The sequence below is a fragment of the Macrotis lagotis genome, chromosome 2 (genome assembly GCF_037893015.1).
Source record: "Macrotis lagotis isolate mMagLag1 chromosome 2, bilby.v1.9.chrom.fasta, whole genome shotgun sequence".
NCBI lineage: Eukaryota > Metazoa > Chordata > Mammalia > Peramelemorphia > Peramelidae > Macrotis > Macrotis lagotis.
In genome coordinates this window covers 313,111,728-313,133,880 of record NC_133659.1, presented here as the reverse complement: position 1 = coordinate 313,133,880, position 22,153 = coordinate 313,111,728, and the positions used below count along the sequence as shown (strand labels likewise).

At 38.2% G+C, this 22,153-nt stretch overlaps 1 protein-coding gene across 1 annotated transcript in view; it reads left to right on the top strand.

Moving 5' to 3' along the window:
• The window catches only part of FGD6 (FYVE, RhoGEF and PH domain containing 6), a 162,928-nt gene that overhangs the window by 40,409 nt on the left and 100,366 nt on the right, over window positions 1-22,153 (top strand). The window contains exon 3 of the mRNA XM_074226605.1: window positions 17,230-17,371. Within this exon, the coding sequence (XP_074082706.1) occupies window positions 17,230-17,371 (142 nt within the window). The remainder of the gene's footprint in view (window positions 1-17,229; window positions 17,372-22,153) is intronic.

Genomic DNA, 22,153 nt, shown 5'->3' with positions numbered 1-22,153 from the left:
AAACGATTGGCTTCTTGATAGTTTCCAGATATTATTGATATTGAATCATTTTTCCAGTCATGTCCTATTCTTCATAGCCTTTTGGGGTTTTCTTGGTAGAGATACTAGAGTGGTTTGCTATTTCCTTTTCTATCTCATTTTACAGTTGAGGAAACTTGAGGCAAATAGGGTGAAGTGACTTTCCCAGAGTAACACACAACTAGGAAGTATTTGAGGCTGGATTTGATGGATACAGATGAGTTTTCTTGCCTACCCCAGAAAATTTGATTTCTTAATTGTTAGTCCAGCATGAAGACATTGGGCAAGTCACTTGAATTTTCAAGGCCCTGGGCATCTATTGAAGACTATATTTAAAAAAAAAGTGTTAACCTGTTCTGGTAGAAGGAGCTTTCCTTTTCTAGAAGTTCATCAAATCAATAAAATCCCTGATCAGTACTATTCCTATGAACCTGCTACTGCTAGTGTTAGTGATACAAATACAATGAATGAAACAATCCTTGTTTGCAAGAAGCTTTTATGCCAACAAGGGTGATGCTTGGAATACTCTTTTCTCACCTCTACTCCTGGAAACCTTCCTCTCCTTGAAAGCACTGATGGATTTTAGCTCCTATGTCAGAATTTTTTTTTTTCCCTGGATGAACCTGAATGGAGTTTGTGAGGAAATTTCATCTTTATTCTCGCTGACCTTTGGTTCTCTTTATAATCCTTGATATTATTATACATTCTAAAGTATAATTTTGAAAAAGGGTCTGTAGGTTTCATCTGTCTAACCCAGGAATCCAGGACCCCAAAAGACCCCCTTGTTTTAGATAAAACCTTTCCTGATTCTTCCTCTGTGAAGGCTTCCCTCCCCTCTCAAATGGCCTTGCATTAATTTTATTTCTCTTTTGTATATATTTATGTGTAGGATTTTTATCCCACACACTTTGCATGTTGGCTCTGGAAAAATTTAAGTTTTTTGAGACCAAGAACTTAGTTTTTTAACTTTTCATCTTCATTGTCTAACAGTAGGTACTTCGCTATTTGATTGTTTAATAAGAATTTGGTGTCGTATTTCTGATGTATGTACCCATTTCTGATGTATGTACCCAGGGCCACATAGCATGATTGTTGCCTCAAGTAATAAATAGTAAACTTTTTTATAAATGGTCATTAGTGACTTCTTGACTTATCGCTAACAAGTACAATTAAGCTGAACAATCAACATATTGGTCAGGTACAAAATCAACATTGAATTGGAAGGTACCTTAGAAGGACACTCATTTTTCAGATGAGGAAATTGAGGCACAGAATATTCCAATAGCAGAACAAGGATTTGAGCCCAGTTTGGCATCATCTGATTCTCACCCCAGTAACTCTTTCCATTAGAGCTTACTTAAGTTTCATTCTACTCAATTAAACGAGTTCTGAAGCACTTGGGATTCTTTCCCCTCCTTTCCAAAGTGTCAGCCCCGCCCTCTAACTGCATCTTTTTACCTGTTTACCTCCTCATCGTCCTGAACGCCTGAGATTAGACCTTCCTTTAACCCATGTGGAGGAGGAAAGATTGTCTTTGATCTTTTTTGTTATCTTTTGAATCCAGTAATATGATGCTTAAAGATAATAATATGCCTAAACCTAATTATAATAACTTATTAAATAATAGTAAGAAAATATAACTACTTAGAAAGAAGATATAAAGAATACCCACATTAAATAATTAAATATTGGCTATAAGGTATAAAGAATACCTGAATTAATTTGTAAGTGTATTCTTTATTAACAATGATAATAATTAGTAAGTAAAGTGCAATGATTATCTTGTGTGATCCTCACAACATGGAAGGATTTCAGACAGGTATTATTAGCTTGATATAAATATTTCATTTTCATTTGCTTGTAACCTGAGGCCTTTTAATCATAGATAGGATCGTGGAACTAGCCTAAAAGAACCTTAGACCTCAGCTAGTCTCAAACCTTTCACTATAAAGATGAGACAATAAAGAGCCAGGCAGCTACAGGGAGAATGTATGAGCCAGAATTTGAACTCAAGTCTTGTGATTCCACATTCAGCATGCATTCTACTGTTTTCCATCAAGGAGTTTGATTTCTGAACTTTAATAAACAAAATATATGGTTGTATATTAACATGTGCCAATAAAAAGTGATTTTGCCCCCCCCAACTTTAAAAAGTGATCATGAATTTGTACTTTCCTTGATGAGCTTTAGTGGTTAGAGCATAATTTTAATAAAAAGTTTAGTGAGTACATTTTTATTTTAATGACAAGCAGAATGATAATGTTGATAGCTGAATTTAGAGTCTGTATTAGCAGTAGCCAAGTGGTGCAGAGAGTAGACCTCTGGGGCTCGAGTCTGGTAGATCAGAGTTAAAGTCCAAGCTCACATCCTCACTAGCTGTGTGCACCTGGTCAAGTCCCTTAAGCGCCACCTGCCTCAGTTTCCTCATCTGTAAAATGGGCATTATAACAACACCTGTCTCCCAGGACTGCTGTGAAGATCTAATGAGATAATTGTTGTGGAGCAACTTGCAAACCTCCCGGTGCTAGTTAAATACTAGCTATTATTATTAATTTACAAAGATTTTTACATCTTTTAAAGTTCTCGATTCCTCCCTGCGACCTTGGGAGGTAGAAGTTATAGGTGTTATTTTCATTGTCCTTATTTTATAGATGAGGAAATAGGTGGTTTAGGAAGGTGATAGAGCCAGAGTCATCCAGTTGGTATTTATCAAATATGGATTTTGAACTCAGCTTCTTACTCCAAGTCCAGCTATGAGAACTGGGACAATGATGATTCATGAGGCTTTAGACATGAAGAGACACTCTGCCAGACTTCAGTCTTACTGAAATCTGCTCTTAGAGATGGCCTTGAGCAAGGTGGGAGGGAGAAAGCCTGGTGTGAACTGTGCTAGTTCCTGCTCAATGGCCTTCTTTTTTTTGACTTACCATTATTGCTTCCTATTCATCCTACTTAGGACAAGAAAGAGTCACCGGTTCCTTTTTTTTCTTTTTCCCCAGTGAGAGAGAGGTTGCTGAATGTGACTTTTGGCTTTCGTTTTGAAGTAAGCACAGTGTCCTGTTTACATTTGCCCTGTTAGCTCAGCCCGTCTGTTCAGCCACTCTGGCCCTGCCAGAGCCTTGTCTGGTGATGAACCTGAAAAACCAACCTGAGCATTAGGTCTTTTCTTAGATGTGAACCACAGTATAGTGGCTAGTTTGTGGCACAGAGAACATTTAGAGGCAGGAAGTTTTCTCTTTAATCATTTCAGTCATGTTTCTTTGTGATCTTTTTGGGATTTTCTTGGCAAAGATGTTGGAGTGGCTTGCCATTTCCTTGTCCAGCTTATTTGATAGATGGGGAAACTGAGGCAAACTGGGTCGAGTGACTTGCCCAAGATCACATAACTGGTGTCTGAAGTCAAATGTGAACTAGGGTCCTTTCCAGACTCTTACCCTATGCACTGGACCACTCAGCTTCCTGGAGACAGGAAGATCTGAGTTCAAATCTTGCTTCAGACTTTTACTGCCTGTGTGACCCTTTTTGCCTCAGTTTCCTTATCCATGGAATGGAGGGAGATAATCATACCACCTTCTTTGTAGGGTTGTTGTGATGATAAAATGAGTTCTATATAACAGTGCTTTGCAAACCAAAGCTTATAATATTGATATTATATTGATAATTGGTACTATAATAGTAAATATTTCTATTTTATATTTATTCATAATAGATACTATATCTGTGATATATATTGTTTTATTATTTACCATTTGAGCCTATGGTTAAAAGATCTTATTTCTCATCCATCCTGTCTTCTCAAAAGACCACAGTTCAGCCATTTACTAGGGGACCTTGGGTAGACTCTCTCATGTAAAATGGTGATACTAGAACTAATGTTCTTTGGACTTTATGAAACAGAATAACTAGGGACGGTAGGGAATGAGAAAGCATTTATTAGGCATCGATGGTGTGCAGAGCACTGTGCTCAGCACTTTACAAATGTTATCTATAGGGCTGCTGGGTGACACAGTGGTTAAAGCTCTGGTCCTGGAGTCAGGACCTGAATTCAAATCCGACCTCAGACACTTCCTAGCTGTGTGACCTTGGGCAGGTCACTTAAACCTGATTGACTTGCATCCAGGGCCATCTCCAGTCACGGCTCCATATCTGACCACTGGACCTAGATGACTCCAGAGAAGAAAATGAGGCTGGTGACTTAACACAGCACCCCCTCACTCAAATCCAGTTGCAGTGCTTGTTATGGCAGCACCTCCCTGATGCCTTGGTCTTCTTCGAGACTGAAGGACAAACATTGCTGTGGTCCTGTTTACAGGCCAGAGAAGTGTTCAGATATTTTGAGGGCTGCTTTCAAGAACATCCCACCTCAAGACTGGGGAGGAGCTGAGTCTGGGCAGAAGAAATCTAGAAAGAGGAGATCTGGGAGTCCAGCATGAAAAACTACAAAAATGGATTTTATTTTGGGGGAGGGGAAAGAGATTAACAATAGGATGGATGTGGGTGTGTGATTCTCAGTTCCAATTTTATGCTGAAATTGCAAACTGTACAAAGAAGGATTTTCTTGGATCCTGTCAGTGGTAAAACAGATGAAATTGTGGGTGACCGAAGGCAGGATGGATAATGTCCTATCAACATTTAGGAAGAGAGGCCTTGGTGGAGAATGGAGGATCAGGGATGGGGTCAGGAAAATGATGCCCACCAAACCTGATAGTTCTTCAGCCAATTCAAGATTATCTAGTCAACATAGCTGTTACTGACTTCCTTCTGAAGTTACCACACATTTGTACTGTATGTGCAGCATTGTTGGCATATTGCCTACCCTGTTGGACTGTGAGTTCCTTGAGCGATAGCACCTTTTTTGCCTTTGTTTATTCCCCAGCATAGTGCTTGGTACATGGTAGGTCTTTATTAATGTTGTTGATAGACTCAGTGTAGCTCCCATGGACAGAAGTAGGACCAGACCAGCGAGTTGGATGTACATGAGAGTAAGTAAGATGAGAAACTGTTTCTCTCTTAGAACTCTTTGTGACTTGTAATGTGTGAGTTGTCACCAGAAGTATACAAGCAGATGCTAACTGACCACCCACTGGTCACGAATCATAGACCAAGAAGGGATCTTTAGAGAGGCCGTTCAACTCCTTCATTTTGCAGTTGAGTGTATAGTGGTCTAGTTATTTGAATTAGGCATAGGGTAAATGCTAGATGGAGTAGAAGAGTGCTTATTTACAATCCTATAATTCTATTAAAATATATACTTATTTTTATTGGCCTATGTACTGCAATATTTACAGGATTCTTCACTATGGTTTTTTTTTCCCACCTGTTCTGTGCTCAATAGGAAAGTCGCCAAAGGAAACACATGGTTACAAAGTCAGAATGAGCCATCGTTTGGAAATGAATTATTTGAGCATCCTGTAGATGGGGAGATTTTGTTCACTCTAGGTCAGGAGTGAGAGATGAGGAAGGGGAAGATTATAAAAGTCTTTGCTACTTCTAACTTGTAGAAGAGGGCAAAAAACAAATCTCTCCCTATGGGTTCTGGGACAAATACTTTGTTCATACAACTTAGAGACAAATTAAATAGAATAAAGAGTTTGCTTAATGATCCTGGAGTGAGATCCTTGGCAAAAATAAAGAGGTCAAATTTCCAGTGAAAAGAAAAACAGAACATCCAGCTTCTCTAGAAGTATATAATTTTTTTAGTTTTTGTTATTGTGTCCAACTCTTCGAGATACTGTGGATTAAATCATACCCATAGAGTCTGCAGGAATATTTTGGCATTTCCTTCTTCAGTGGATTAAGGCAAACTCAGGTGAAGTGACCTTCACATACAGCTAGAGAGTATATGAGGGAGAAAGTCAAAATTAGGACTTCCTGAAAACTCCATTTCTAACCTTATTTCATATCAACTTGCTATCCCTTACTTACTTTCCTATTCAAATGGGATTCCATTTATCTAGAAAACCTTTCTCTCACTTTTTTCCTTTTCTCATTGCGCGTGTTTTATTTTTTAACCTTTCCTTGCATGTTTCTGCCTCTGACAGACCGTTTGGGAAATTGAGATTGACAACAATCAGCTTCCAAGTGGGAATGCCTTGTTATTTTCATGCTTACTTCTATGTTCAGAATGGGGTTTTTTTGGTATCTTAAAGCTTGGCAAAATAATTCAATATAAAATCAAGGACGTTCTGGTTGTCCTATTGAGGATGCCTGGTTAACCGAGCATCTCTAACTGGAAGAGGAATTTAGTGGCCTATTGTTGTTAATTATTATTATTATTATTATTATTATTATTATTATTCAAGGGAAAGGAGCCATTTTGTAACTAGTATCATATTAGCTACAAAATTTTTCCACGGGGATATTTATTTTGGAAAAGTGACCGCTGGGAATTACAGAATCAACTTGGGCTTGCTTTCTTGGCTTGTCAGTGCCTTCCTTTTATTCTGCCTGTCAGGTTAGGCATTGACCAGGCCGGAAGAGGTGGAGGAAACAGCCCATCCTGTTGCTTTGACCTTCCATCAGAGACAGACAAAGTCAGAGTGTTATCTCCCTATGGGTGGGATCTGAGAATTGAGCAAAGAAAAGCTCTAAAAGTTAAGGGACTAGCTTAAGTTAAGAGACCATGATTCTATTTTTGACTTTGCTTTAGGTGACATAGCTTGCTTAGCTTTGAAAAGAATTGGACTGCTCTACTTAGGGATATTTCTTTCCTTCTCTAAGCTAGAAGGGCTTTCCAGAGGTGATCTTTAATTCCCTCTTCTCTGGGCATTGACCTTGACAAATAACTTATCAGTGGTACTTTGGATTGATGGAAACAAGAACTGGACTTACCAAAAGATCCTCTGGTTTCAGGTTCCATCTTTATGCTTGACTTGACTCACCATCCTCAAGGTCAAGATCAAGAGTGTTGCCCAGGGAGATTTAACTGAATTTGTGAGACCTCAGTGTAGACCGAAAGAGGCATGGGAACTCACCCCAAATCTGAGAGCTATCTTTGTTCAGAGGGTTATCACTTCTCTAAGAAAATAAGAGAGATCCACAGTTCCCATTTTGATATTCATCCCTTCCTTTTTGTTCTTCTTATTTCTACCAAAAGGCCCTTATCACTTTTCTCTTGAAATGTTAAGCACTAGGTCAAGACTTTGTGACATGGATGGCCCTTTGACAATCTAGTGAGGCCTCAGAGTACTGTTTTCAAATGCATAAAATATATAGGATTATTGATCAAAATATTTCTAAAAAATAACTCCAGGTGAAGTCTTTTTGCCTCCCTCTTTTATCCTTCTGATTATCTCCTTCCATAATATATAACAATATAACATGACATGACATGATTTAATACAATTTATTATAGTATAATATATAAAAAAGCTATAATATAATGTAGGGGAGCTAAGTGGTGTAGTGGATAGAGCACCAACCCAGGAGTGAGGAGGATCTGAGTTCAAATCTGGCCTCAGAAACTTGACACTTACTACCTTTGTGACCTTGGGCAAGTCACTTAGCCCGATGGTCTTGCATCCAGGATCATTTCCACTCATCCTGATTCATATCTGGCCACTGAACCAGATGACTCCAAAGAAGAAAGTAGGCTGGTGACTTTCTCAATAACTGAGGGTATGAAAGCAAAAGTGATGAAATTCCTTAGGAGATCAGGAAGAAGGGGGTACCCTGATCACATCCACGTGGTCTTGCAAGCCCCCAGCCCTCTCCCCCAAGGATGCTTGGTGCTGCCTCACTTGGGGGGAATCCTGATAAACTGCAGAGAGGCGCGATGTTGTTGGCTACTCTAATGGCAGTATAGCTTGGGGAAGAAACCGTTGTACCTCAGGTTCAGTGAACCTTTCAGATTGTGATTTCAGAGTCAAATCCAATTCACTTGCCTGTCATGGCATCACCTTCCTGATGTCATGGTCTTCTTCGAGATCTAAGGGATGACTATCATCTTCATATTATAGTATAATAGGAGCAGCTAGGTGGCGCAGAGGATAGAGCACTGGCCTTGAAGTCAGGAGGACCTGAGTTCAAATGTGGCCTCGGTCACTTAATAATTACCTAGCTGTGTTACCTTGGACAAGTCACTTAACCCTATTGCCTTGTAAGTAATATTACAGTATGGTATAATATAATGTAATATAATTAGTTTTCTAAACCCCCTTCATCTTATTAATTTCATTATTGTTGTTCAGCCATGTCTGACTCTTTGTGACTCTATGAGGTTTTCTTGTCAAAGATACAGAGTAATTTTCTATTTCCTTCTCCACATCCCACTAACAGTAGTAATATTAACCTTCCTAAATTAGCATTTTGTAAATGTTTCTTTGTCTGATCCCAAACCTTTAGCGGTCCATAGTATTGTACCATAGTTTGGAGTCAAAAGCCCTGGGTTCAAATACGGGCTCTTCTGCATGGTTCCTGTGAGACCTTGGGGAAGTCACCTAATGGGTCTGAGCTTTAGTTTCTGCCTCAGTGGAGCAGTCTTTTTTCCTAGCTTGACTTTACCATTGGGTTTCAGCTGCTTTCTCCCTGCTCATGTGACTTCCTTCTCCCCTAAACTCCACTTGGTGAATTCTCCCCATAACCTCCCAAAGAGGGTTCTCTGTATATAATCTATCATAAAAATAAGAGATTTTTCAAGGGCATTGAAAAGTAATATCTTCCTCCTAATTACAAGAAAAACTAAAGCTCATAAAGTACTTACTTTTTGTGAGTTGCTGTGCTGAGCACTTTATGATTATTATCTCATTTGATCATCAGAACAACTTGGGAGGTAGGGGCTATTATTATCCCCATTTTACAGATGAGTAAACTGAGGCAAGCAGAGGTTAGGTGACTTGCCCAGGGTTACACGGAGTGTCTGAGGCAGGTCTTCTCTAACTTCAGGTCCAGTGCTATACTGAGCTGCCCCTAATGAATTGGGGCTGATTCCAAAAAAGAACAGATTTGATCTTGATTTTAGGATTGACTATCCACAATGCCAGGTTTCTTTATATTCAGTGTTTCATTTTTCACTATTGTTTGAAGGCATTAATAATCTACTGTTTATTTCTTTTCCTTTTGGTCTATCCTCATCCATCCATTCATTCCCCCCTCTCTCTCTCTATATATATATCTCCATTCATCTACTTCACCCCTCTACCTTTTATCTACCATCCATCTACTTACCTTTCTCTTGCCTGTTATTTAATCCCTTCAACTATCTATCACAATTGTGCCCTTCTTCTCTTACCCAGTGACCTTTTCTTGTAACAAAATGAATAAAGAAATAAAAACCAAGGAAAAATGGTTTTGAAGGAAGGAAAGGAAATAGAGTGAATGAGATTACCTCCAAAGTCCCTTCCAACTTTCATCTTATGCTCCTATGATGCTATTTCCCTCATCAAGGGTCTCTGGCATGGGCCACTATTTTTGTTAAAGTCTCCTATATGTTATTTCACTTTTTTTTAATTTTAAGGCTATAGATGTAAGTGACTTGCCCAAGGTCACACACAGCTAGGCAATTATTAAGTGTCTGAGGGCAGATTTGAACTCAGGTCCTCCTGACTCCAGCGCTGGTGCTTTATCCACTGTGCCACCTAGCCACCCCATACCAAAGGAATTCTTAACTGGGGGTCTCTGAACTTGGCTTCTGTTTTAATATTTTGATATATGTATTTCAGTAGAGTAAATTTTTTTTGTAATGATCTTGATTTTATTTTATGTACTGAAAAACAAGATTCAGAGAAGACATTAATAAGTGACTTGTCCAAAGGAGTCCCCAACAGTTAAATGTCTGAGGTCACATTTGGACCCTGAACTTCTTGATATTTTAAGTATATATATATATATGTATATATATATAGTTTATTATATTATATTATGCATATCAGGCCTGTTATTTTATCTGGTGCATCACCAGCTAGAGTCTGAGAATTTTCTACAGCAGTAGCAGATTAAGTGACATACCCAGCGCTACACAGCCAGTATGTGTTTGAGTGAGAATTTGAACCCAGGTCTTTCTGGCTCACACACCAGTTCTTGAACCACTCCTTAAACTGTTCTGTTGCATTTGCCATCACTTAACGTAGTTGCAGGTGCCTAGGACTCACAATGCCTATTATCCTTAATAAATGCTTAGAGGGCGGCTAGATGGCGCAGTGAATAGAGCACGGTCCTGGAGTCAGGTGGACCTGAGTTCAAATTCGGCCTCAGACACTTAATAATTACCTAGCTGTGTGGCCTTGGGCAAGCCACATAACCCCATTGCCTTGCAAAAACCTAAACAAACAAACAAAAAACAACAACAAAAAATAAATAAATGCTTAGAGATCGACTTTTTCTCTTTTGGCAAATACAGGGATCTTATAAAAAAAGTCATGGATAGAGGGAGGAATAGCTTTTAGTTTGATATTATCAGCATGTTGCTCACATTTAAACATGTGGTTTCTGATATAATTTAATCCCCTTTATTCTTGTTTTGCCCTAAGCAGGATGAGATTTAATGTCTTTTCTCTGGTTGATGTGTCCTTTTATTTCTTTGTATCCTTTTTTTTAAATTCTGAATGTTTAGGCTTCCAAATTTATAGCTGAAACAGATATAAACTTAAAAGCCTTTGCAAAAATCTCTTTAAAAAGAGCCTGGAAGTGGAGATTAGATGTATATTTTTTTTTATGAAAAGAATTCTTTTCTTATTGTTTTTTTTAAATCCTATGTAGTCCTTTGTGTTTCTTCAGTTAAGGAGTTGAGTTGGCTGTGGACTGAGCCCTTGGTTAGCTTTACTGATGTAAATCTGGAGATAAAGTTTCCTAGCTGGGTTGAGCTCCTGCCTGGGGTCCTTGAGGCAGAGCATCTGGCCAGAGAGGAGAGGCCGGCACGCCTTGCCTGGCCCACCTGCTTGGCAGGGCACCTTGCCATCGGGAAGCTGCCAGTTTCAGACACTATCTCTTGTAGAAGCCCTTGTTTGTGACAGCTGGACAGCTGAGCATGAGCTGCCTCAGCCGGTGGCAATAGGGGTTCATGCTGTACCCCCTCTTGGAGGCCTTAATCCCACCTGGTGATGGGGCAGCTGGTTGGTAGGGTTGACTCTTGAAGGTATATCAGGGTTCTGATGAGATCATCAGACCTGAACTATGAATGGGGCATCATCTTTATAAGGGGACCTGGATCCCTTTTGGCAAGTTGCCTCTTAACTCCTTGTCTGAATCTTGTTTTTAAATGAAAATAATAAAATCCAGATCATTACTAAGAAAACCTACTCTTTTGAAATACATTTACCAAAATATTAAAACAGAAGACAAGTTCAGGGACCCCTGGTTAAGAATTCCTTTTGTAGGGACAGCTAGGTGGTTTAGTGAATAGAGAAACTTTAAATACCCTGTAGTCAGGAGGACTTGAATTCAAGTCTGAACTCTGGACACTTGCTAGCTAACTAGCAGTGTGACCTTGGGCAAGTCACTTAACCCCACTGATTTACACCCCCCCCAAAAAAAACCAATAAAAAGAATTCCTTTCATAGCTATATTTCCAGTGATTTTTACCAAGAGTAATTGATTAATTATAGATAGATTATAATATAATAGATAATATATAGCTTGTTATATATTGGAATTGATATATATCTATATAGAGAGACAGATTGATATATATAGGCACATTTAAGTCTTTAAAATATATTAATCTGTGCCAAATACCTTCTCAAGAAACTGAGGGAAATTGTTCATGGGAAATTAGATTGAGAACTGAAAGGAAATTCAGAGGCTCATCTACTCCATCTTACAGTTAAAGAAACTGAGGCCCTGGGAAATGAAGTGTTTTGCCCAAGATCACATAGATCTGGGAGGCATCAGTGACAGAATTTGAACCCAGGTGTTCTCTGATTCTAGAGTAAGAGCCCTTTCTAATTTGATCCTACTGTTTCCAAAAAATACAAATAGGTTTCTGGAACACCCTCCACTTTGGGGACTGACTTGCCTGTACAGTTGGCAGTCAAGGCTTGTTTACCCTTCCCCCACCCCCTTCTTCCTTTCTGGTCTATTCTCTGGAGATCCTTAGATGATGGAGATGCTAAAAAGGAAGCTGGTCATTAGAGGAACTTTGTTCCTTAATCTTTACAACCAAAGCTACAAATAGCTCTTTTCCTCTTCAGGAACAATCTTGTGGAATTCCCCTCTCATAAACTGATTTGTAATAATCCCATTTAAATGAAATTAAATTAATTACATTTCTTTTTAAAATATTAATATAAAATTAAAATTTTTATTTGAAATTAAGTTAAAAGAAATCTATTTCTCTTTTCCCCACCTCTTCTTTCTCTTTTTTCCTCCATCTCTCTCCTCCCCCATCTCCTCCACTCTCCCCTTTCTCCTCTCCTCATCCCTGTCTTCCCTACTTTTCTTCTTCTCCATTCCCCACCTGATCTCTTCTCCCTTTCCTGGACTTTCATGGACTTTACATCCCATTTTGGGGCACATTTGGAGTCAGGGATTTTGAACTCTAATATTGAATCTGCTATTTCCTTCCAATGCAACCTTAGTGAAGTCACATAATAATATCAATAACAGTAATAATGATGATGATAATGATAGTAACAATAGTTAAAATTTGTATAGTGGACCAAGGATTTAGAATTATCTCATTTGGTCCATGTAACCCTCTTGGGAAATAAGATGAGAAAGATAAAGCAAGAAAAGGTAAAGGGACTTGCCCAGGATCACACAGCTTGGTTATATCTAAGACCCAATTTTAACTCGTGAGTTTTCCTAACCCCAGGTCTGTACCACCTCCCTGCCTGTTCCCTGCATCTTAGTTGTAGCATCTTTAAAAGGAGAAGGAAAAACTTGGTGGTTTCTGAGGTCCTTTCCAGCTCTCATTTATTTAGATTGGAATTTTTTCATGAGGCAAAGCCACAGACCTGAGTTACATGATTAGGTTGGTACATTGCAGTTTGGTATGATGCTACGGTTTTCTTAGCTTTAGTTAGAATCCCAGAATTTCCATCCCAGGCCAAAGAGTTAATATTTTGTCTTAGTGTAGAGCAAAAGTTTTTTAACCTTGTTTATGTGGAAGCTCCCCATGGCAGTCTAGTAACAGCTAGGGAACTCCCCACCCTACACCCACCCTTCACCACATCTTGTTTGTTGTCCAGTTTTATAAAAAAAAGTGCTAAATTTCATACACATGTTAGTGAAAAACAGAAATAAAATAAAGATGTTCCAAGTTCACAGATAAGTCAATAATCATTCATTAAGTGTCTGATATGTACCAACCAGGTCCTGTGTTAAGTACTGAGAATTACAAACAAAAACAACAAAAAAGGGTAAAAACAGCCCCTGCTTTGAGGATCAATCCACAGGAGTCGTCTCTGGACCTGGACCCTAGGTTAAGAACCTCTGTCCTAGAGGCATTGGAACCATGGAAGATTTTTTGAGGAAGAGATATCACGGGCTGACTTGCCTCCTAGTATTTTTATTTAGATTTCCAAATGAAAGATTGGAAGAGGGACTGACAGGACCCCAGCAGAGAAACAGGAAGCTGTTCCAATCTTTTCTAGCAAGTTGACCAACCTGAATTTTATACTCAGAGAGTTAGAAGTTGTTTTTGGAAGATGGACCAGCCTGGTGCTATTGCTGCCTTATTATGTCTTAGAACTGAAACCCTCATTTCCTGATGGCGCTCATTAATACCTTTTTTCTCCATATACTAAGGGGAATGGGCTTGGTGAGAAGATAATTCGCAGAGTTGTCTGTGTGATATATTTATGTATTATCTATTTGTATTTGTGTGTGCACATGTCTATATACACATTATATGTGTGTTTCTGTGTGTGTGTGTGTGTGTGTGTGTGTGTGTGTGATCCCCCACGCCCCAGATCCATTATCTTTTTTCCTTCCTCATTATCAGGAGGCCTTTTCCCAGACACAATTGGCCTGTGATTAACAGATTCCTGACAAAACCCCCAATGTAAAGAGCATCTGCATTCATTCTTCTGGTCTCTGCAAGACTTTTTGAGGCAAATCCAACATCAACCTATTTTTTTTAACCCTTTCTTTTCTGGCTTCTATTCTGCCTGTCTGCCTGTGTCTTTATCTTATTTGAGCTTAACGATTCCAAAAAGGGGATTGTAATGGTGACCAAGAAATTAAATTCAATGAAGGGATGAGAATAAGTCTAGACAGAAATCTGCTGTGGTTTAAAGATATAAAGCCTGATAATCTATCTGGTGGCTTAAAACAAGCTTTAAGGACTGTTTTCTCATTCTCTCACCTGTCTTTGCTTGGCAAAAAATTGGCACCAATCCCAGAAATTTTCTAGGACCAGAGTAGTCTAGACTGGATTGATAGAGAGAAAAAATAAGGATTTAGGATAGAAATATATAAAAAAAGATAAGAAAGAGTTGGATTTCAGAGGAAATTTTCTTGTCTTGAACCCTTGATGAACCAGGTCAACCCTATTCTAATGAAATGTGCTAAAATCCTTGCCCCTTTATCTTATGATTTGTCATTCCATACCAAGCCCAAACCTTTGACTCTCACCATTCATTGCCTTCCCTCCTTATATTACTGAACAGAGATGGAGAAAATTACACTATACTGATTAAGATTATTTGTGTTAAACAATCTCAACTGGAATTGGAAAAACATAAAACATTAAAAATTATGTAATAAAAATATTACTTTAAAAAATCTTAACTGACAAGTAGGCAATCATTTAAACATTTTAAAATTAATTTATTCTCCTATTCATCACAGAGACTTTTATATATGTCTTCATCCTTCCTTAAAGTTCCCTAGTTCATCCTCTCCCCATCCTTTCAGTGCATAATTTTGCCTCATTTTCCACTGAAAAAAAATGAGACCATTCTGAGACAAATTACTTTTCTATGCTCATACTTTTCATCTCAAATTTTCTACATGCCTTTGCCCCTAAATCAAATGAAAGAGCCACCCCTCTCCTAAGACATACCCCTTTATGTATTCGAATGAGATAGTTTATGAAGCATTTAGGACAGTGCCTAGAAGATAGTAGGTACTACATAAATGTTGGCTATTATTATTATTATTATTATTATTATTATTAGTAGTAGTAGTAGTAGTAGTAGTAGTAGTAGTAGTAGTAGTATTTCTCTTTCACTGCTCTTCAAATTCTTCTTGTCTGCTGGCTGATTCTCTCTGTAAACAAACAAGTTCCTATCTCCTCTATCTTCAAAAAGCCCTCCCTAAATCTTTCTCTCCCTTTCATGGCCAAATTCCTTGAAAAGACTGGCTATAATTAAAGCCTCTACTTCCTCCCTTTGTCTTCTTAATTCTCTACAGTCTGGCTTCTAACCTTATCATTCAACTGAAAGAACTTTCTCTTCCAAGTTACCAGTGATTTGTTAATTGCTAGACTAAGTGGCCTATCTTAATTCTCATTTTTCCTGACCTGGTCACAGTTGACACTGTAGTCATCTTCTCTTTGATACTCTGCTCTCTTGAGTTTTTTGAGCTATTTTACCCCCCCAGATTGCCTCTTGTTAATGCTCCTCCTTCTCCTTTGATCCATCTTCATATAGCTGTGGATTTTCCCTGTGCTGAACTGCTTCTGTTTTGTTTATCCTGTTTCACTTAGTGATCTTATAAACTCTTGTGGATTCAATGATCTTCTCTGTTCAGATGATTCTTAATTCTATTTGTTTAGCCCAAAACTCTCTCCTGAAAACCTATCTTACATCTCTACCTGTCTCTTGGATATCTCAAATGGGATGTCGCATAGACTTAGGAAACTCAACATCTGTACCGCAGAAATAATCTTCCTCTTCTTCACTTTTCTGTTGAGGCCATCACCATGGTTCCTTCCAGCACCCAGGCTCACAATCCAAGTTCTCCTCTTGGACTGAATCTTTTTGATTCTTCCTTCATAATTCCCTTATTCAATTTTCCTTTTCCTCTTCTTAGAACATCACCACCCTGGTGTAAGTCCTATGTCTCACACCAGGACTATTGAAATAACCTAGTCAATACTACTCATACTCCGGTCTCTCCACTCTCCTGTCTATTTTCCACTTAACTGTCAATGTGTTCTCCTGAAGTGTGGGTCTGAATATATAACCCTCCCTCTTTTACTCAATTAACTACATTGGTTCCCTGTTACTTCCAGTATCAAATCTAAAAATCTGGCATTTAACATCTTTCATAACCTGTCTCCTTGCTACCTTTCCAGTCTTCTTTCTTTTACCATATTCTAGAATCAAGATATCCCTGAGGATGTCATTGATCCTCTTCTAAAAGGAAGAACAAACAGTGTTTTAATTCCATCCAGTGATACTGGCTTCTTTCCTGTTCCTCAGACAACTGGAGATGCTTTGCCCCTTCTCCAATCTTCCTGAATTTTTGTTGACTATCTCCTATATCCCTTATGTTTCTCTGTTTCCATGGTTCCCTTATTTCCTTCTAGTCTAATCTTTCCCAAGGTACTATAATGCATGTATATCATGCCATTACCTCTCTGGTGTCATGATCTTCCAGAACAAAGGACAACCATCAAACATCAACGCCTAGTGCCTTTCCTCTGAAATTTTACCCTGTGTATTTTGTAAGAGTCTTGTTGTTTTCATGTTTTCTCTCATATTACGTTGTGAGCCTCTTAAAAAAAGAGAATTAAAAACGGTTATCTTGTTATGTAATTTTGCTATCTCTTATACTTTATTTTTCTGCCTTAAGGATATGATTTCTCTCTCATTACATGCAACTTAGATCAATGTATACCATGGAAACAATGTATAGACTGACAGCCTACCTTCTGTGGGGGGGGTGGGGAAACCAGATTAGGGGAAAACTTATAAAATTCAAAATTAATAAATAATTTTTTAAATAAAAAAAAGACAGTTTTGTTTTTTTAACCTTTCTTCATATCTTCAACCCTGACATAGTGCCTGTAGCAGAATAAAGGCTTGTTGACTTGGGACTGTCTGAAGTGTCCTGCTTCTGTTTTAACTTACTATATATGCAGCTTAGTGTAATAGTTAAGGGTGCTGGCCCAAAAGCCAGGAAAAGTTGGATTGAAGTCAGATGTCTGATAGATGCTGACTGTGTGACTCTGGGCAAATCACTTATCTTTTATAGTTAAGTGTCTGAAAGTAAGACCACAAGTTTCAAAGAAGTTGCTGACTTTCTCCATATCATTGAAATCCCAGGTCCAGTTCCTTATTGCCTCTTATGAGGCGATTAATGCTTCTTCCATTCCTTTCTTTCTAGATCTTCTCGTGAAGAACAGGGTGACCTGGATCTCCCGTTGGGTGACCTTCACTCTGATGAAGAGGAAGCACTCAACAGCTCCGATGAGGATGCCAGCTCTGACTCCAGCAAAGGGGAGCCAGATTCCTTAGAAGATAAACAGGTATATTCTTTACTTTTAATTTAATTAATATTTGAATGTTGTTGAATTTTTCTCATACACCGTGTCTAGAAAAGGTATTGTGTATAGTGCTCCATTGTTGAGAATTGGGAAGAACCAAGCTCAAATCATGTTTCAGATCTACGAACATGGACAAATCACTTGTCCTTCTGAACTTCAGTTTTTTATCTTGATGACATTTACCTTCTGGGTTTTTGTGAGGACCTCGTGAGCTAACTCTATGTTTTTTACAAATCTTAAAGTAGTATACAGGTGCTACATGTTATTTGTTTGTTTTCAGAATTTAAAAATTAATTTTTCTCTCCTTCCCATCTCCTTTTCCTCCTAGATTTTCTTAGTCCCATCTTTAGAAAAATATTTTTCTGATGTATTATTTCAAATTGATTTCCTCTTGCAACACAGAATCTGAGAGATTGTCAACTTCAGAGACACAATATATCATGGATTAAATAATATTTTGTGAATGACTTTTTAGCCCTATGCATTAAGGGATGAAGATTTGTTTGAAGTTATCAAGAGAGATTAGAAAACTGGATTCTGCCCCAGGAAATCCACTCGTCCCCCTTGGTTGGTATAAACATGGAGAAACTGCTGTTACCTGTCAGACCCCCACACCAGTGGTGGTGGCAAATTCAGGTAGAAATGGTAGCCACTAAACAATGTATAAGGATCCTTCCAGACCATATATGGACTATATTTCAACATTACACACACACACACACACACACAAACATTCCATTGTCTTTTTATTTATATATTTTTGTGTATTTATTTTATGAAATATTTTCCAGTTATATTTTAATCTATTTCAGGTTTTGTCCTCTTGACAACTTGGCTCTAGGTTGCCCAGTGGGTAGCCACCCATCTTGGTAGAAGTTGTTTCTTTACTTGAGACTTCCTTTTATCAGTGAAATCACAAGTGTAATTCCCGTTATTCTAGATATCCTAGCAGTGGCTAGAACATGGGTTTTTGGAGTCAGGAGGATGGATGTTCGAATCTGATCTTATATACTTGACTCTTACTAGCTGTGTGACCTTGGACAAGTCACTTCACCCTGACTGCCTCGTATCCAGGCCATCTCCAGTCATCCTGATTCCTATCTGGCTACTGGACTCAGATGGCTCTGGAGGAGAAAGTGAGACTGGTGACTTAGCTCAGCACCCCCTCATTCAAATCCAATTCGTGTACTATTCCCTCTGATATTATGGTCTTTTTCAAAAATAAGGGACAAACATTAAATTGATCACACCTTTTTTTCTGAATAGACTATGTAGCTGTTCCAAATTCCTAGAATTCCTACTTATTTTATGCTGAGTCTTCTCTAGAAAGGTATGCTATGCTCTCAATCATCTTACCTCTATTCTACTACATTTTAGGGGTCCTCACAAGTCAGCCTTTCTCCTTCTAGGTATTGGCACACTCTTCTTATCCTCAGGAGAAGAGGCTGTGCACAGTCACTTTTTGACTAAATATTTTTAGCAGCTCAGTGACTTATCCCCAAAGACAACTCTGGTCTGTGCCTGCATTCATTTTTGCTGTCACCTTGACCCCTACTCTAAGAGAAGCTACTATATGAGTGTTGCAAATGATTTTGTTTTAGGTATCTTGATTATCATTGAGAACAGCAGTTCTCAAAATATGATCTAAGATCTCCTGGGGAGCAGCGGTCCTGGTAAAGGTCCTGTCTTATACTCTATAGGAATGGAGGTTTGCCTTTAGTTTCAGACTGTGAATCTGTCAGCATTTCTTGATCTATGGTAGAGCATTCTGAGCTTGTAATTGGTCTGATCAGCCATAGTCAGACACACTGTAATTTGTCTCTAATATAGTGATGTCGCTTTGATCTTTTTTGATAACATAGGGTAAAAACCAACTAACCAAACACCCCAATCTAATCCATTCTCTACCATGCTACCAAAATTATTTTCCTAAGGCAGATGTTCCAACCTAATGGGGAAGATAACTTGCAAACAACTATGTACCAAAAAAAAAGCTATAAATGGGGTAAATAGGAAGTAATCAGTAGAAAAAGATACCAGATTTAAGAGGCACTGAGACCAACTTTCTGTAGAAGGTGTGATTTTTTTAAGTTAGAATTTTTTATGTCTAGAATAAAACACTATCTTTTCTCCTTGACATTTTGTTATTATTTAGTCCTTGTTCACTTGTGTTTCACTCTTTGTGACACCCCCCCCCTCTCCAATTTGGGGTTTTCTTGGTAGAGATATTGAAGTGGTTTGCCATTTCCTTCTCCAGTTCATTTTACAGATGAAGAAACTGAGGGAAACAGGGTGAAGTGACTTTCCCTGGGTCACAGATAATATATAAGATTGGATTTGAACTCAGGAAGATGAGTCTTCCTGACTCCTATCCTGTTGCTTTATTCACTATGCCACATACCCACCCCACTTCTGGTACTTAAGGCCTCAATAATCTGTTCTGATCTCCCTTTCTGGTCTTATTCCCTTCCCTAGATATTACAACCAAATTGGTCTACTAGCTATTTTCAGAACTCAGTGTTCCACTTTGGACTTACAGTTTTTACACAGGCTATCCCTGGGGTCTGGAATACCACTTAATTACCTCTTAGAATCTATGTTCTTCCTCTAAGTTTGGGTCAGGGACTACGTCTTCCCTCATCCATCCCTCAAATAGCTAGTGCTTCCCAACTCTTACTTATTCTGTGCTTCTAGTGGAGAGTAAACTTGTTGAAGGCAGGAACTCTTTGTTTCCTCAGCATCTAATATAGTTTATATATTAAACATGTCGGTTGAATTCTGGGATGGGTAGAAGTCACTTTTCTTCTTTTAAAAAAGTATTAATATTCTCTTATTGGTATTGAGAAGGAAAAAAAGATATCCATTTCTGAATCTCCCCTCCCTGGCTTTGTGAACCATCTCCTCATGCCAAAGGATTCAAAAGTCTTTATATGTGAAATGATCTGTTGAGTATTACACAACATTTGAACCTTGATCTCCCTGACACCATCTTAATAGCAGAGTACATTTTAATATTTCCAAAAACATTAAAGAGAAAGTTGTATTTAGTGGTTTTTGAAATGAACAAGTCTAGAGAAGTATACATCTAGAATGAACATCCATGGCTTTTCATTTCTTATCAGAGGATTAGAACAACAGGCTGGATTTCAGATCAAAAGTGCAATTCTTGGCCCTCTCCCCATTTCTTGCTATGATTACACTTCAAAGCCATCTACTTTCTCTGTGGCTTTGTCTTGCCATCTACAGCATGGGTGGGTGGGGGGACATGGGGGCAGTATTTCTTGTTTACTTTGAAATGAATGTAATTTGTACATGGATTTCCATTAATTTATGAGATTGTTGCCATTCCCCAAACTCCTGGAGTTTTATAAGAATGTCGATTTTCAGGTCATATTTTTTTCATGAAGGTAATATAATATTACAAAATAGCACTGGACTGGGAAGCAGTAGATATGGGTCCCAATCTCAGATCAAATACTAGTTAGCTCTGCAAATTGCTAACTCTCTCTGGACTTATAGTTAAAAACCTGACTGTAAAACAAGCAAGTTGAACTAAATTATTCTTAAGTCAAGGTGATTCCACTTGAGATTTGGGGCAAAATTGATCATTACCCTTATTAGTTAGTAATGGTTTTTGACTTTTTTCCTACTTAATATGAGCTTTTTTCATACAACTTTTGGGGGGGGTAATAAATCACTGTCAGAAACAAGTGCATCATTTTTTAGTCATTGTTGTCTAATAGTACTTTTCATAAATTAAGAAAATGACTGGAAATAGGAACTATATCTAATAGAAGTTTTATATGTCTGAGTGCTAAGTATTAAATTTTGGTCCCCTCAACACATTTTCAAAAAAGCATTGATTTAGATTCTTATGGGATTTAGAAGTTAGTAAGTACCCTCTTCCTTTGAATAAATTATGGAAGAATAGAATTTCATCTGGGAAATCTTTGTTTTCATTTGGGTCACTGACTTTGAACTTTTCAATAGAACCTTTGTTTGAAATTTTATAAGACAGATTATTTTCCCTTGAATAATATAATTTTGAGAGGGATCAAATGTTCATGATTCCTAGCACTCTCATCACTTAGGAACCCTGCCAGAAAACTATCACATACATTTATGGGTTAGAATCCACCCTGAGCCCCCACCAGTGTGTTTCATTTTACCAGTCAGTTAAGGCATTTAATGAAATAACAACAGAACATTATTTTGTAAACTGTGAGCACATTACCCCACAAATAAGTGCGTCCTCATTGTGAAGGGTGATGTGTATAGGGATCTTGTGTGGAACATAATGTATATAGCTAACTATGTGAGGGATCAGTTAATACCTCTAAAGCTGGAGAACTACCTGTGACTTCTAGCTATTGATTATGTATGTCATGTCTTTTCTTGTTAGCAGGGCCATCTGTTTTTTCTACTAGGTCTGGGATGAATTACACTCATCTCTGTACTTCTGAGGACCTAAACTTCATTCTGGCATTCAGACTTGAAACCTACATATTTTCCTTAACTTCTCACTGTTATCATTAATATCACATCTTGGGGCGGCTAGGTGGCGCAGTGGATAAAGCACCGGCCCTGGCGTCAGGAGTACCTGGGTTCAAATCCGGCCTCAGACACTTAATAATTACCTAGCTGTGTGGCCTTGGGCAAGCCACTGAACCCCATTGCCTTGCAAAATCTAAAACAACAACAACAAAAATCACGTCTTGAATGTGCCTTTTTTCTTCTTGACATTTTATTATTATTTAGTCCTTG